We start from the raw sequence: 18,571 nt of genomic DNA on the forward strand, positions 1-18,571 counted from the left end.
ACAGTGAAAGATAGCTGGTTGGCTAAGGCCTCATAAGGTGTCAGCCTACTGCTATGGAATCTGGCATCAAGTGAAAAGGCTCTCTTAGTACCCACAGGGTAGAGAGACTCAAAAATGAAAAATAGTGCAATTCAAATTTTACAGTGAAATTTATAGTACAAATGCTTAATTCTAAATAAGGAGATTCATATAGGTGAACTCATAAATTTGATTGGTCAACTACTTGGCACTTACAATGATTTTACAAACTTACTAAGATTTGATTGGTCAATTTCTGTTTAAGAATAAGATTATTTTAGGTGTGAAATTTCGTCATGTAATCAAAGGCTACACAATGCATTTTTAAATGTATGGACATTATTTCATGTCTGATTTTCCATACTTTAACAAAGTACAGTCAAACCTGTTTTTATGCGGTTTTTTTTGTGCGATTTTTTATTTGTGTGGTATAGTCAGTGACTAGTCTCATGCGTTTTGTCATGTCTCGCGTTGACTTATTATAGCTAAATAAACTTATTATAGCATAAATGAACTTATTATAGCAATATTATTTCATGAATATGCGAAAAATGAAATAATTTATTTTTTAAGTCAACAAAACACCACCTGGACAAAAATATGTAAAACAGACGATAGGCAAGACGATGCAGTCAAGTGCTGACATCTGTTGTCAATAAATTCTACGTCTGTTTTAATTACGTTAATTAAACCTTCAAAGTGCTTTCACATTCCTGGTCCATTAAGATAAGATTCATTTCAAAGCGTGAATTGAAGGTAAATGTACTGTATTATTTACGTATTTTCTAAATCAGATTCCAAAAGGTTTGGCAAGATTCCAAGTAGCTGCCAAGCCTCGTCATGATTTCGTTTAAAAAAGCAATTCCAAGTTATTTCGTACGGTTTTGAGTTAATTTTCTATGTGAGACTTTTTTTATGCGGTCCTTATTGACTGCATAAAAAAATATTTTTTTAATTGTGTTGCGAAAACTATTTTTTATAGCCACTCGTGAAGTTTCGTGCGATTTTTTTTTATGCAGTCCCTATCCACCACATAAAAACAGGTTTGACTGTATCCATATGTTAGATTTCAAGTTAGAAAAATGTGATCTGAAAACTATTTTACTTTGAATGAATTGAGTCTGTGGGAGTTAATTCAATTTCTATAAGTGAAATTTTATTTTTGCTCTGATTTAAGGAAGTCTGATTTATTAATTAAGAGTACAAAATTTTATTAGATTAATAATTACTGTAGAATATATAACTATTTGTACATTTATATGATTTGTTATGCCATTTATTCATACTATGTAATAAAAATACTCTTAAAACCTTTAAAAATCAATATAATTGTGTTGGCTAAAATTATAATATGCTTATACAGTAGTTTTCTTTTTTATGCAATGCTACAAATAAATTTAAAAGTGAAAATAATTTATATGGACAAGTCATTAGAATTTCAAAAATATTTTAATATTGCATGTAGATTTTTTATTTGTATAATTACATAATTAGTTATATTGTATAATTACATAAAATAAGCAATATTTAGAGGTGAACTATTACTCAAGGGTAAATCTAATACGCTTCCTTTTCCTTTTTGTCCTTTCTCGTGTAATTTTAATTTTATTTTTGGAAACCTCCCAGAATGAAGATTATCCTTAGATTCCAATAAACTTTCCTCAACAATAATATGCACACTACATCCTGGTTTAATCATTTGTTTTTCATGTGCTTCTGCAAGTTGATTAACAACTCTTCTTTCCACCTGTAAATCATTAAAAACAATTTACACATCAAAGAATTAATTTTTTTAAGAAAACAAAGAAATACCTCATGTTTGATAGAGCGTGCTCCGTAATGAATATCGTATCCATCAGCTAAAACTTCTAATACTCTCTTTTCCCAAGATAATTCAATATTATGTTTTTCTTTAGCCTATTTTTATAATAAAATTAGAATACCATGTATGTACATTTTCAAAAAACTGTATCCAAGTTTAAATCTTCATCATGCATTTTCTCTATTTCATAAGTAAAATTTTAAATACATAAAAAGTTAAAAAAATCCACATAATTTTAAAATAAAGTGATATTGAAACTGCTGAAATTATTATGTTTATGTGAAAATGTCATGTAGAACTTTTTAATAAATAATAATCACATTTTTAATTTAAGAAACTCTGTCATAGAAATAATAATAATAATTGAACAGAGATGTATTTAAAAATGTCAAATCTAGATTGATCGTGTTGTTTAAAATAAAATAAAAATAAATTTTCATAGTCACATGTACTCTGTTAGTATTTAGAAGTTTAAATTAAATCATTAGAGAGGTTGTGGCTGAAGTTAAAACGTTAAACTTGTATGGCAAGCAGAAGTACACATTTGATGTTTGAACTCAAATAAAACACGTGCCACACATTCACGTCATGCACTGACTCGTGGGATATTGTTGAAAAATGGCAAAACACGTTTAACAACGATAAATGTTACTAGCAAAGGTAAATAAACAATTTAAACTATTTTAAAGTATTTTTAGGATGTTTAATAACACTAAATAATTATTTTTAATTAGCGTCGTGTCTCCTACCATATGATAGGACTACCACATACTTTTGTCAAGGGAAGTAGTGACTTATGTAAATCCGAAAGCAGTTCGGAAAATTATTTTTAGAAAATTTACAAACGTATTACGCTGTTGATGGTAGAAGATGCTGTGAAAGAACAAACCTACTCCTACAGAATTACAATAAGCTATTATGAACAGAAATATATGTGAATTCTATAAGCAGTTCACATCACTTGCAAATAAATGAATAACTAAATAATTTCTGGATTAAAATTGTCTTTTTCTTTACATTATTATTTATAAATGCTTAAATAATCATTAGTTTAAAAAATGTGTCATAATTTTAACCCCAAACACAAAAAAATTAAGTTTAGGCCGAACTTTCTTTTACTCACCATGCTAGACATAGCAAATACCATTATCAACCTTCTAGAATTGCCAGATGGCGGTGCTCGACATCCAACATTCACATTTTGGGCTGAAAACGATGGCCACAACCTCTCTAATACAGGGTGACAATAATTAACCTGTACAAGTTTTTTGTATCGTAAATTTATTAAAGAAATGAAAATTAGCAAAACAACAGCATATAACAGTGACAATACTTTACGTATTAATCAGATATTCAGCCAGTTTCAAAGTGGACTCCTTTTGCTTTGATGCAGAACCCCAAACGTGTTTTGAAATTCTTAGCGATGGGCTGCACTCTTCTGGAGACAGTTTGTCTCACTCCCAGCGCAAGGATTGCTTCAACGACTCCAAACTTTCATGGCGCTTAGAACAGGCCCTGGCCTCCAAAATGGACCACACACTGTAGTCCGTTGGGTTCAGATTCGGCGAGTATGGTGGCCATTCCGCAGAAGAGATGAAATCGGAAAAATGAGCCTTGCACACTCCTGAGTCTTTTTTAGCCTGTGTGTCGGCGCTGAGTCCTGCTGAAACGTCCATTTCGCACTGCCAAAATGCTGCTGAGCCCACAGAAGTACCACAGCTTCGAGAATGTCATGGTGGTACACATCTTGATTGATTTTGGCCCCTTGATCGACGAAAACAAGGGGTGTCTTGCCGCTCGCACAAATTTCACCCCAAACCATGACTGACATTGGATTTTGTGATGTTCGATGACGGCTGAGCGTCCAGGAGCCCCCGCGGACCAGTTCCTGTCGTTTTGATGGTTGTACGGAGAAAAGCTTTTCGTCTGTGAAGAGAATGCACTCCCATTGTCGACCTGCGGCCCGACGCTTGAGTTAATGGGATCTTTGGAGTCTCACGCACTTGTTTTCATCGGTGAGGAGCTGAACCTTTTGGAACTTGTAGGGCTTGAGTACGAGTTCCTTTTTCGCCATTAACCGCACCGATTCACGATTGATTCTGATCTCATGAGCAATTTTTCTCATGGAGACCTTCGCATGTCAGTCAACTCGCTTTGTGATGATCTTGCGGTTCCTAGACGTGTTGACAGTGCGCTTTCTTCCACGTCCGGGACGGTCACCATTGTGGCCAAGCTCCTTGAATCGCCGAACTGCATCTGAGACTGTCATTTTTGGAACACCGAGCAGACGAACAATTTCACATTGATGCTTTCCTTGTCGGAATAGCTCCAAAATTGCACATTTGTTTGACACCATTAAAAAAATAAAGAACTAACCCTTATTACATCGAAAGTACATCTACACGGGCAGGAAATCATGGAGAATTAAACAATAGTATGTAAATTGGTGACAGTAAAAAAGTTCAGGTGCAGCATTGCTACAAACTTTGTACGGGTTAATTATTGTCACCCTGTATAATTCTGTTTTAAGAATTAAAAATATCAAACTGAAGATATGTATCACAGCAAAATAAAATTTTTACTATTTACCATCGGATAGGAAAATACTGATTTCATAGAGGGGGAAAAAGAAATTTGTTGTTATAGCAGAATGGAAATTTTAACCAAACTTCATGTTTTCAGTTTCAATGTTTTTATTAAATTCTGTATTTTATTTAATTACTAATAAATCAAATAATCATGCTATCATTTCTTATCAAATTACAAGTTTATTTATATATTTTATATTATAATTCAGAATTATTTTTGTTTTATTATGTTATGTGAGCCATCATTATACTATTTTTTCAGTATCTTAAAATAGTAAGTGGATTTCAGTTAAAATCTGTGTTATAACAAAAATTGATAAATTTGTTAATAATTTATTCTTATAATATAATAATAATATTTTTTGAATTGAAGCACTGTGTTGCTTAATTTTATCTAATTACAAATTTAACAGGCCTAATATGTCATATAAAATTAAGTGATTATAATTGTTTTATATATGTACTTCACATTAGTCAGAGCAAGATGTTTAATTTTTTAAATGTGGTTCTTTAAAAAGAGCAATATGTCATCACAATATTAATGCATACAAGTGTCCATTTTTATACGTGTCAGAAATTTTAATTAATGCAGCTTTAACAGCTGTCTTTACTTAAGTTTATTTTAACATATCTATGTTATTTGTTATTAACCAAAAATTTGTTCTAGCAGGTGGTGATTGTTTGGTTGAGTAGCAAAGTACCATTGTATTTGATTAACACAATTTTGATATTTGTAGTAACATCAAGAGATTAATTAACCACGTTAATCAAGGGATACCTGTATTTACAATATTATGGTGACATTTTTTTAATATTAATTAAGCACAGCAGTTAAGTACAGCTGTTTTCAGCACATTCCCAAATAACATCACTTATTAAAATATGACACATGAATATCTGTCATCATCTTAATGCATGATCAGATTTTTACATCATGATCATACCAGATCAATTTACGAATTTCCTGCAAATAAAAAATTCTAATTTATCTTAATTTTAATAATTAGCCTTTCCATTTACCTTTTTAGCCCAAAATTCTAATTCTTTTGATACCAATTTTAGAAGTTCAGATCTCGAAAAAGGTAAAAAGTAAACCATTTCATTAATTCTCCCTAAAAATTCATCTCTCCTAAAATGTTTCTAGAATAAAATTAAATAAAACTCATTAAAATAAAACCTTCTAAATTAAAATTTGAATTACTGTACTTACCTTTAAAATTGGCTGAACAACTTTCTCTTTGAACTGTTTAGATATTGTAATTCTTTCTGTCATTTCAATATCATCTAGGAAATATTAAGAAGAATAAAAATGAAAAATAGCTTATATAAATATTAAATAAAGAATTTCAGGGCTAGGAGTGCTTTTTTTCCCTAAAAAATAACATAATAGTAACTGAAAGTAACAAAAAAAAAAAAAAAAGGTCATTCAAAATACAAATTTTATATTACCATTTTTCTTTATAGTTGTAAGTGAATAAATAAATAAGTTATCTTTTATAAAAACACATTTTCTTTCACTAAAATGGGGAAAAAAACTACAAAAAATATTTTCTTCTTCTTGTTAATGACACAAAACAACTTGTTCTCATTAACAAGTGTTTTTATAAGTTTTTTATTTTGATCAACTAAAAGAACCCAAAAATTGGAAAATTAAGTACTCTTTTAATGAAATTTTTAGAATTATAGTAGAGAGTGGTATAAAACAATCTGCTGAAAAATCAAATATCTAGTAATCTGAATATTGAAAATAAATAGGAATCTGCTTTTAGTAGTAGTAATTCAAATACAGATTAGAAATATGACAATAGAATTCTACAAAAGTTCAAAAATCTCAAATGAATGACATAAAATATATATCAGAATTAATGTTAAATTTATTTATATTAGTAAAATTGGATTTTATAAAGTAAATGAAAACTTTTAAGAAAAGAATATATTTCTTACAAGACTATACATTTACATGAGTCCTTATCCTTCCAGTCCCATCACATGCTTTTTGAGGCAATAACAAGTCTACAGCGAAACTGACCTTTTATTGGAGGCTAATGTCCGCCACCCAATGTAAAAAAGTTAGAGAGTCCTCTAGCGGTAGCATACATATTCTTAAAAAATAATAATTACATTAAAAATTGCCAGGACGAATTCGTGTGACGAGACTGGAAGGATAACGACTCATGTAAATGTATAGTCTTGTAAGAAATATATTCTTTTCTTAAATGTGAATTCATCCTGGCAATTTTTAATGTAAATGAAAACTTATTTAGATTTTGTAAACTTTCACAGATAAGGTAAACTTTGTTTGAGATTATGCTGTATGTATCCAATCCAAAACATAATTGCTAATCGCAACCTTTAAAAGACAATTTCCAATTCTCACAATAAGAAATATTAAATATAAATTCCCAGTTCTTTGATAAACAGTTACATACTCATATTAATTCTAGAAATACTATTTTTAAACAATGAACTTCATAAGTCTCATAATTATCATCATTTAGATATACAGTAAAACCTCATTTTGCACTTAGGATGCGTTCTTAGACGACAAAGCGCTAAATGAAACAGCATTAAATGAGGTCCTTTAACACATTGTAAATAGGAAAAGGGGAACATGCAACCAAAAATAAATAAATTTTACTTTAATTTTAAGTTATTTTTATATTAATTTGCATAATAATATATGTTACATAACACAAACATATGCACACAGGAATATAAAGTTCATTTTTGTGATGAAGGTCCTGGCTCTTCTGAAATTCTTGATTTTTTGCGATGAAGTCGTCTAGTGTCATTTGTCGCTTTCTTTCTCTCTCGTCAAGTGAATGGCGGTAGCAGGAGATCGCATCCAAAATGCCTCATCTTGCTTTTGCATTCCTTTCAAAATCTAGATAATTTGCACATAAATTAACATTTTATGCAGCACAAATCGTATTGATAACGTGGATACTGTTTCACTGCTAATGAACACAATGTACAAAAACAAACATAGATTTTGGGGAAGTACAGCATTATAACAGCTATAATAATAATAAATTACTGATCAATTTGACCCTAGAGAGAGGCATTAGATGCACTACGACAAGTTGCCACCTTTTGCAGATTGGTTCATGTTCGGAAATATATGAATTATGAAATGCCGCAATAATTTGAATCAGATAATATTTTGAGCTTTTTTTAAGGCTTTGAGCAGAATGCGTTATATTGAATCAGCATTAATCAAGGAAGCACTGAACAAGGTTTTACTGTATTTAAATAAGCAGCTGAACTTTTACATGCATCATCTGGATAACTTATTCAAACACACATTCATTATTAGTGTCACAAATTTAAAAAAAAATTATAATTTATGATATCAATAAACAATTACTGAATTTTTTTTGACATCTTTCATTTTCCAATTAAATCACTCTCTGCTATTTAATCTACTTTTTATGCAATTTTTTTCTTCAAACATTGATTTTTATGATATCATTTTAATGTATGGGAAAGGCTGAAAGTTAATCAGCATTATATTTGATGCAGAAACCTAGTTAAGAAAGCTAAAATGTGCTAAATTTTTTTATGTAACAATTCATAAGAAGCAAAAAAATTTGTGATGAATTTATTGTGGTGAACATATTAGACACAACTGAAAAAATTTAGTTATCTGAGATCTGTATTTTGTTATACGATATTAATTTAGATTAGTACTTTTAAGATGCATCTCTAATCAAAACTACTTTTGTAACGTAGAATATGATAATCATCTCACTTTCTATATTACTATCAGATAATTTGTAAAATTATCATAATAATTCACAAAATTTTTAAAAATGTTTTAGTGGAGTACAAAGTATTTACCTGTTTATATTATTTGTTTTTGTCTTTAAATTTTATTAATCAAACCAAAACTCTAAAAGGAACTCTACTGGGAACATCTGTCATAAGAAGGAACAATTCTTCTGTGCAAAACAACTTGTCGACATTTTGATGATATGTGCCGATTACACATATCAGCAAGAATCAAGAACAAAGTTGTCAGAGGATAAGGAAATAACATCTTCCCGAATATGAACTATTTAAGATGTGACTGCCAGCGAGAAGCTGGCAGTCACATCTTAAATAGCTCATTTCCCACAAAAAGAGAGAGAGATAGTACAACAGTACAAGTAGGACTGAGAAGAATGGGGTGGACCAAGATATAGGAGACTGGGTGACTGTCACTGCTAACAATGAAACTAGTTTCTTAGTTGCCATTTGCATAATTATCATTTTGCCATTGGACAAAGACTCAGACAACTCACCTTCAGACCTTTGACTATTGTCATTACACAATATTTGGTTTGATAAATATTAACTCTCTTTTACACATGATTGGTAAATTAATGTATTTCCTCATTATACTAAATAAATGTATTTACAGATTCCAGTATATTTATCTTGAGCCACTCTCCATCAGGACTCATGCAACACTCACCTTTAAAACAAGGAGTGTCACAAATAATTGTTGAGGTTCATGCAGGTCAACTGCTTGGGCATAACCATATTTATATATTCTCAAACTAAAATCTCAATTTTGTTTCTGACAAATAATAAAGCATTGTATTTTGCATAAATAATGGCTGAAATTTGAAAGCAATGGACTAATCATATTACATATTAATATACATTTTCCAGTATAGAAAGATTCCAGAAATGTTAACAAAAAAACCAACTATAGCAGCCAAATCTGTAAAAATAGGTTTTTTTTACTAGTAAATAAAAACTAACTATTTTACTAATTTCACTCCAAGCCCTGAAATTTAGAGATTTTACCCAGTTTTCCACTATATCTCTCTCTTGTAATGCGTTCGGCCTCCTCACGAAGTTGAATGGCATAATTAGCTATTTCATTACTTGCTAAATTAGATGTCATAATAAACAATGCATTTTTACATTCTATTGTATTTCCTTTCCCATCTGTTAAACGTCCCTATTTAACATATTATTAATACATTAATTCATCAAATATAACACTAATAAAGTAATAAATAGACATAAATTTTAAATACTCACTTCATCAAATAATTGTAACAATACTGTAAGAACATCTGGATGTGCCTTGTCTACTTCATCAAAAAGAACAACAGCATCAGGACATTTCTTCAATTTTTTAGTTAATTGCCCACCTTCGTCATGGCCAATATAACCTGGAGGAGATCCAATTAATTTTGCAACCTGTAAAGTTTTTAAAATAATATGAAGTAAGAATGAAGTATAAAATTTCTGTAAACATTACTATGGATTCCAGTATTCTAGTACTCTCATTATTAAATAAGTTGGTAAAGTCTATCATAGTACTATAAACAAACATTTGTTTCTAAAAGATCAATGAACAGTAATTTGAAAAGAGATGTAAAAATTATTACAGTGATGAGTTAAGATAAAGATTACATGTAAAGTTTTAAAATTATAAATAAAACTATCAGATGTAATAAAACAGATGTAATAGAATAGATTTTTCTTATCTTCTTAAAAAGAAAAATAATGATACAGATGTAATATAAGCAAGCAATTATGTTCATTCTTAAAACTTCTGACAGTTGAATTTTATAAAAAATGAAAACTACCCTATTTACAGTACCATTTGATTCAAAAATGATTTTTATGCTTTCTTTTTATGATATACAATATACCATTGATTATCCGAAACAATTCTTTTATAATATTCGTGAGACTGTCAGGCGGGCACTCATTAAGTTTTGTGTTGTTTTTATTTTTGAAAGGTGAGAGTATAATAGCAAAGGTAGAGAGTGGACAGAAGATGCCTGATGTTGCTGGGCAGTATGGCTTGAACAGGTCTACAGTAGGCCGCAGTTCAATCTTAATCTAAGAAAGATACTGTACAATCAAGAAGACTTAAGCAGCTTAAGGAGTAACAAAAATCACATCTGAGAAATAAAGAACATTGAAGAGCTCATAATGGAACCTGAAACTGATCTAATAACAGAAGAATGCCAAGAAACTCAGCAAGATATGTTTTCTTCTGAAAAAGAAGATTAATGCCAATATGTGCTATTAAACATCTTTTGAAGAAGTGATTGTCAAAACAATGGTCTTAGAATGGCATCCAAACCAGGTTGAGGTTAATAGGCTTGGGAATCTCTACAATGCTATTACTTCTGAAAAATCCTGAAGAAGAGAGAAAAGCAATCGACATTAGACAGATTCTTTAACCCCCACAAATGGAAAAAATATGACCAATAAAAATGTAAGACTGTGTATATATGTATTTTTATTATTACATATAAATAAACATAGTAAGTAAGTATATATTTTTTTATTTTTTGGGGTCTCCAGAACAAATGTAATCAAATTCCCATAAAACCCTATGGTAAATCGATAATTGGTTAACGAACAAAGTCTTGGAATGGATTATGTTTGTTAACTGATCACCCACTGTATATATAAATACTGAATGATCAAATTCAATCTGATCACACATCAGAATTTACCTATATTGTTAATAAACATAAATCAGCTGTTGATTTACCCTTATACTAACTATTTGTCCATCCTGTTGCTAGATTTATATCTTTATTCTATTGGCTATGTAGTTTATCAAATTCTTCAATAAAAATGAGCCTTTTTCAAAATTAATTTAAAAACAGCATGAATTATAATCCTTTAAAAACTAAATAAAACTAAATTCTAAAAACTGTTTTAATATACAATTTACTTTTCATGTTTCAATGTTAAATCAAACTGAATTATCTATAACAATTTTCAGCCTATGTTTAGTCTAACTAAAAAAAGTGTAAATATACAGGAAAAAACACAAACAAAAGAAAAAATCTAATAATTCACTTTTCTTTTACTGGATATGATTACATAATTTGTCATTAAATAATGACTATTGGCTAAATTGATGATTCAATCTAGATACATTTCATATTAAAATATTTAACTTGAATTCCATCATATTCCAAAACTCTTTACAATAAATTTTAATATGATATGATTTGAAATTATACATATAATACAAATTGAATTCTCAATTTATATTAAATGCAATTACAGAATTTATAAATCTGATTCTGTAAATTAAGAATTTTACATTTTAACTAAAATATTTACCTCATGTTTTTCTTGATATTCAGACATATCTAGTCTTATAAAATTCTGAAATATTTTAAAATTTTGCAATAAAAATGCTTTTATTTAAATTTATTTCATGATCAAATTAAACTTTAATTACCTCTTGTTTTCCTTTATGACTATATTTAGCTATTTGTTTTGCTAATTCTGTTTTCCCTTTTAAAATCAAAAATGTTATCATTTTTATAAAGAATATATATAAATCTAATTTTATTTTACAAAATGTATATTTACCTATTCCAGATGATCCTAAGAATAGAAACACTAGTGGATGTTCTTCATCATACCATCCATTTTCTTTCCTTCGAATTGCTATATTTTTATTTAAAAATTTAGCTTTACTTGTAATTACTGTATAAAAAAAACTAAATCTATTTTTCAACTACTGAATCTATCATGTGAAAATCAACTCTGCAATAAATGGATTAAATTTACCTATTTATAGATAATTTCAGTAAACAAAAATTCATAAACATATTAATTTAATAACACAAGATAACTAATTTAAATAAATTTTAAACAAAAAAATGTTAATAAATTTAAAGTTTTTGTATCTATAAAGTAATAATTAATATTTTATAATTTTTTAATATGATATAACATTTAATTAGTGGGTATACTCCTAACATAAAATGAATAAAAATAACATGTAAGGATTTTCTCAATGCTATATGTTCATGTGTTTAAAAATCTCTAGCTACAAATATCAAACATCAAAACAAATTCTATTTTCACTATATAATGAATATAAAATGTTTTATTTTATTTATTCAGAAAATAGATTAAAAATATATATTTTTAATATTTTATCAATAATCAGAATAGAGTGAAATATAATTTTTCTATACACACTATCAAAAATAAACTAGCAGACTGTATTATGTGATGAGTTAAATACATACATAATTAATTTTAACTTGTACAAAAAATATAAAAGTAAACTCACGCCAAAGTTGTATATACTTCTGATAAACAGCACTGAGTTCAGCGTTAACGTAAATTCTTCTTTTTACTGCAAGAACTTTTGACGAAATTACGTTCGTCGTCTTCAGGCGAATAAGGAAGGAACAAATTTGAAAGTGGCATGTGCCGAACGTTCCAAACCGATAACGGAAAATTTTCATTGGCGAAATTTTTAAAAATAATATATTCTTTTAGCGTTTGGTAACTTCGCCGGTTCGAAGGAGATTTTAAATCGGCACGACTGATGGTGCATGTGCTGAAAAGCACACGCGCTAAATGTGCGACTGTTGGCGTGTTTGGGTGTTTAGGCGCTTGTAAAGAGTGACCCAAATTTCGGGCAAGTCCAGGGTGGGGACGTTGCATGCATCTGATGTTATTGTGAGGATTTGCTTCCCAGATGAATGTAATTTTTCTATGTTGCAGCTTTTTAGGAGCACTGTTTCTGACCACAGCAGAGTGTAACCTTGTTGTAGTTACTTTTCTGGTCAGCTCTGTTGTTTGTCTTCCTTTATTTATATCGTCCTGGTGTTCCATGATACGGCAGGCAAGCATTCTTGTTTGTTGCCCCTATATATTTCTCTATTGCTCCTGTTTGTTGGATTTTCTAGTGGCACCGCGTAGACCTCCCGATTTTTCTAATGCGCTGATTATGTCTCGGTCATTTGCATATGCTCCTCCGTAGGCTGGGTAGAGGGGTTAAGGGGAGCACAAAGCCGTACCGCCGGACTATACGGCTAATGAGTATGGACCGTGCTCCTAGATACGGTAATGTTGACAGTACTGTTGCCATTTCTTTTTTGTTGTGTAGCGTGGTGAACGGGTGGATGGAGTCGTTCACTCTACGCAGTACATGCATAAATTTGGCGCCTGTAAACCCAGCACGATGTACTGCCGTTTGTATGATTTCCAATTCAGCGTTTATTAGGTCCTGCGATGATGGAAGCAGTATCACCCTTCTGATGAGAGCTGCTATGGCGGCATTGATGTACCGCGATGGTTGGAAGGCGTCAGCTGGAGTGATGTGGGGAATCATGTTGGACTTGTGGTATACCGCAAACACGTGGTCCTTCCGGCAATTTCTGTATCCGCATGTAAGGTATGGAATCGCCAAGACGCGCGATTCCCACCTGTTTGTTATAACGAACTGTCATAACGGAAAAGTCGTTAGGATCGGCCGTTGGAAACGACCGTTAGGAACTTCCGTGGGAAGAACCGTTAAGTTTCGAATCGTCAACCATCGGACGATTGGCCGGCGGGAAGTGACCGTTGGCGGCCGTTGCGGGAACATTCAAATTTGATTGGAGCAGGGTTCGAACGCCGTCGACTATTTAAGTTCGTATCGCGATCGGCTGGGATGGTGTGATCGTATCGGAGGTGATCGGATCGGATCGGATCAAGGGAGATCGTCGTTATCGAGGTGCTAACTAACTCTCTCGTGGGAAGTTACGTGTTTGTGTATGAACTTGTTCCTGACTCGGAGGTTTTGTTAATTACAAGTCTGTTTGTTCGTAAGGAGTTCTTTCGACGAATTTGTACGGGAATAGTCGGTTGTTGTTGGATTAGTGTTTGTGCATATTTAATTGTAACTCTAATTTGGATTATTTTGTACATTTACTGTAAATATAAAATTTGTGTTTTCGTCAAACCGACTGAGTGGTTATTTTGAACATTACTGGCGCAGTCTCGACAGGATATTTTGGATACTTTGGATTACGTTGGATTATCCTGGATTATACTCCAAAGAATCGGAAGAACTGAGCTACGACAGAGAAGCAGACGTACGTACAGAGCATCACCAGCAATTAGACCCAGGTAAATTTTTTGTTTCTCGCTAGCACACAGAGATGCCTAGACGCGCGAAATCGCGGCAGCTAGAGGCTAGGGACTGGGAGGATGACGAGCCGAGGTCATCGCGTAGGACAAGCGGGTCGGGAGACGACCTCGAAGCGCTTAAGATACAGCTCGAGATCGAGAAAATCAAGCTGGAGCAGAGGCGGAAGTGACAAAAAGAGCAGAGATCGAATCCGAGGTGAGGAGAGCAGAAATAGAATTAGAACGGGAAAGGTTAGCACAGGGGTCCCGGAATAGTGAGGACGGTCTCGGCAAAGCGAGTTTTGACGATTACGCCCGTAGAGTAAGGGGGGCTCTACCAAAGATGCCGGAGGAAGAAGAGGCGGTACCTTCGTGGTTCCGCTTGGTAGAGGTAATCTTAGAGACTTACGAGGTTCCGGCAGAAGCACAGGGGCAGATAGTGATGGGCGCATTGTCCGAAAAGTGTAGAGCGTCGCTGGCTAGATTGTCAGCGGAGAAAATTAAACATTACCCTTCCCTGAAGGAATTTGTCCTTGAGGAGCTGAGGCTTTCCCCCGCGGAATACTTAAAGGGGTTTAGGCGGGCAGTGCGCTTCCCAGAAGAAACGTGGCCGCAGTTTGCGTCGCGCCTGAGGGATTTATACGGTTACTACGTAGACAGTAGGGAGGTGCGGACGGTAGAGGACCTTGTAGAATTGACCGTGGCGGACCATCTAAAGACGTTATTGCCCCCCGAGGCGAGGAAATACGTCATACTACAGGAAGGGAGCGGGTGGAGCAAACCCGCGGAGTTAGCGAAACACATAGAGAAATTTTCGGAAGCGACGGGCGGCGAACTAACGTTAGACGGGAAAACGGGACGACAGCGGGAACAACAGAGGGAACTGTCAAGGGAATCGAAGCCCGTGACACGGGGCGCGCCCGAGCAACACACGAGGAATAGTTGTCACGTTTGCGGTAAAATGGGGCACTGGAGGAGGGACTGCCCCAAGCGGAAGCGGTCCAGCGAGCCGGACCGGGCGAGGTTAGCACCTGCAAACGAGCCATCCCGACCGAACGAACGTTTAGTGGCAAGAGTGACAACGTACGACCAACCGGAAGCCGACGATTCGCTACGCAGAGTTAAGTTGGCCTGTGGCGGAAGTTGTTTGTCAGCTATAGTCGACTCGGGAGCCGAAATTTCAGTTTTGAGGAAGTCAAGGGTACCAGCGGTGACAGAAACGAGGGGGAAGACACGGTTAGTGGGAGCCTTCGGTCACCAGGTAGAGGCAGGCTTAGCGTCAGTACCGCTTGGATTGTGGGAGGAAGGACGCGAAGAAACGCCAGGATCGGCACGGGTGACGTGTGCGATCACCAATAGGTTAGGGAAAGCGACAGACGCCCTCTTAACGGAAAGGGACTTCCGAGCGCTGGTAGAAGCGAGAGAGAAAGCGGATTCCGAGGCAAGAAAAAGGGAATTAGCTGAGGAGCAGAGTATATTAAGTGCGGTAGCGGGGATGTTCGTGGAAGCGAGCGAGGCGGTTAAACGAGAGCCGCCCGACGACAAAAACCGGGGGATGGTCATAGGACCGCTTGACCAGACACAAGAGCGGCAGCGCACGGCCCAGTGTGAGCGGAGGGCGCAGTCTGAGCAAAATAAAGCAGGGGACGCGACTCCTATTGCGAGGAGATATTCCGGTAGCGAATCGGATAGCCGAAGCGAACGACCCGCCGCGAACAGGAAACTGGAGGGCGAGGACGCTGATGAAGGGAGGCCGGGAGTCAGAGCAGTAAAGAATGGGGTAGCTGGGACGCCTCAGGGTCAAAATTGTGGCGTCGGGGAAATAATCGACTTGGGAGATATCGGCCGGGAACCCGCGACTCAGTTGGCGCAACACGCCGATGACCAAAGACGAGCGATCGGGGAAACTAGCGAACCGCTGCTAGGGTTACCGAATGCGACACGGGATGAGCCTCTGGATGCTACGAAGGAGTGTCATTCCGTGGACGACTTGGCCGGATTGATTGGGCAACAGGCGAACGTGATCTTGGCGACCGTCACTCGGGTTCAAAGAAAACACAGCGGTGAAGAGACCCGGAGGTCTCGGGCCACGGCGGGCGCGGCCAGTGGCCAATCGGAACCACCCACACACGTGCTAAGTCCGGAGGGAGGCATATCGCCGGTCCGGAAAACGACGGACAACGGTCACAACCGAGCTCGCGGTAAGAAACCCAAATTCCGTGAGAAGGGCCGAGCGACATCTGGTGACCAACAAAACCGGATGACGCGCCGAAGGCGACGGGGACGACCTCCTCGTAGGGGGACCCGCGCGGATAGGTCTCGGGGATCCAAGGGGTCCTACACTATCGCGAGGCATCTCTGTGCGCGGGTTATAGCGAGTTTGCCCGGTTGTACCGGAGGTAAGGGTCAGTCCGCACCAACGGACATGTGTAAAATTGCTGAGTGTTGTTGGATCAAACAGGCTTGGGCTAAGCTCAGTTTGATCCTTGGCCGCGGAGGTGTAAGGTATGGAATCGCCAAGACGCGCGATTCCCACCTGTTTGTTATAACGAACTGTCATAACGGAAAAGTCGTTAGGATCGGCCGTTGGAAACGACCGTTAGGAACTTCCGTGGGAAGAACCGTTAAGTTTCAAATCGTCGACCATCGGACGATTGGCCGGCGGGAAGTGACCGTTGGCGGCCGTTGCGGGAACATTCAAATTTGATTGGAGCAGGGTTCGAACGCCGTCGACTATTTAAGCTCGGATCGAGCTCGTATCGGGAGTTCGGATCGGCTGGCATCGTATCGGAGGTGATCGGATCGGATCGGATCAAGGGAGATCGTCGTTATCGAGGTGCTAACTAACTCTCTCGTTGGAAGTTACGTGTTTGTGTATGAACTTGTTCCTGACTCGGAGGTTTTGTTAATTACAAGTCTGTTTGTTCGTAAGGAGTTCTTTCGACGAATTTGTACGGGAATAGTCGGTTGTCGTTGGATTAGTGTTTGTGCATAATTAATTGTAACTCTAATTTGGATTATTTTGTACATTTACTGTAAATATAAAATTTGTGTTTTTCGTCAAACCGACTGAGTGGTTATTTTGAACATTACTTGCAGATATTGCGCCACAAAGTTGCGCTTTGCCAATGCAAAACTCCATAGACAGTACTGATTCAAACTCGGTGCGCTGATTAGCGTCCTGACACTTTTTATGACTACAGCTCTGGTTAAAACGTCAGTCTGCCGCTCAGGGATACCCAATTTCGGGGTAAGCAGACCAAGCAATGTTTTTCAGGGCCGCGTTCTGATTTTCGGATCTGTGTCAGAGGCCCTCATTCTTTCACGCGCGGTCCGCTCTTCATAATGGGTTTGGAACAAAAGCCCTCTTAGCCCCGACAGGGCGGAAAGAATTGTTTTTAAATGTATACCATGAAATGCTGACGTTATACATGGTGTCCCAAAAGCCCATTTACTCAAAGTTTGAAAAATAATTACAAGAGCCAGATCACAAGTACATAAATTTTAATTATTCACACAACTTCAGCATAAAGATAAGAGTATTTACGGTACAACTTCTTCAGTGTGAATTATATCAAATTTAGAATGTGGAAATAAAATAAATTTTGATTTTTATTAAGTTTAGTGATGATTATTTACATTTATTATACTTGTGTTTAATCAATTATTTTTTATTTTCCGAATATTTCAATTCACATATTTTTAATTCATTATAATATTTCACTTTTTGGAAAATTATATTATAAATTAATTTAAGAATAACAAGAAACTACTAAAGTAAAAATGAAATAAATTAATAAATTAATCTGTTAAAAATATGTTAACTTTTTATTTTAAGTAATATGAATTGACGAGTTTGCATCAAGATTATTACAAAAAAGACATTGTTTTATCAGTCATTATAGATTTAATTACCTTATTTTGGCACTTGAATACATAAAAGTCAGCTACTAAAAGTCATTTTTGACATTAAAAAAAAAACAGAAATTTGTTATTATTCTAATTCTTTTATATTTATTTCTTTACTAATAATAATATTTATTATTGACTGTTTTACGTTCATGGCTAAAAGGAACTTTTAAATCAGTTTACTTCATGATAATTTCTTAATAATAGAGAAAAATTTTCACCTGCGGGTATAAAATCCTATTTAGTGTTTGATGAATTATTTAGAAAACACTATCCACAGCCTTTTGTTGTTCTTAATTATTGCAAGCTAAAGTTAAATATTTGCACAACTTTACAAATGTGA

At 34.6% G+C, this 18,571-nt stretch overlaps 1 protein-coding gene across 1 annotated transcript; it reads right to left on the minus strand.

Annotated features, from left to right (window-relative positions):
* Window positions 1-1,448: 1,448 nt before the first annotated feature.
* On the minus strand, window positions 1,449-13,540 carry LOC136985313 (mitochondrial disaggregase-like). Its single transcript, XM_067282564.1, has 10 exons — window positions 13,240-13,540; window positions 11,779-11,856; window positions 11,645-11,700; window positions 11,524-11,568; window positions 9,463-9,624; window positions 9,223-9,379; window positions 5,639-5,712; window positions 5,449-5,568; window positions 1,831-1,935; window positions 1,449-1,765 (listed from the first exon to the last, which is right to left on the minus strand). The coding sequence occupies exons 1-10, from the start codon at window positions 13,538-13,540 to the stop codon at window positions 1,526-1,528; spliced, it is 1,338 nt and encodes a 445-aa protein (XP_067138665.1). The 3' UTR covers window positions 1,449-1,525.
* Window positions 13,541-18,571: the final 5,031 nt, after the last annotated feature.

Source organism: Centruroides vittatus, unplaced genomic scaffold, assembly GCF_030686945.1.
Source record: "Centruroides vittatus isolate TY-2023 unplaced genomic scaffold, ASM3068694v2 contig_958, whole genome shotgun sequence".
Taxonomy (NCBI): Eukaryota; Metazoa; Arthropoda; class Arachnida; order Scorpiones; family Buthidae; genus Centruroides; species Centruroides vittatus.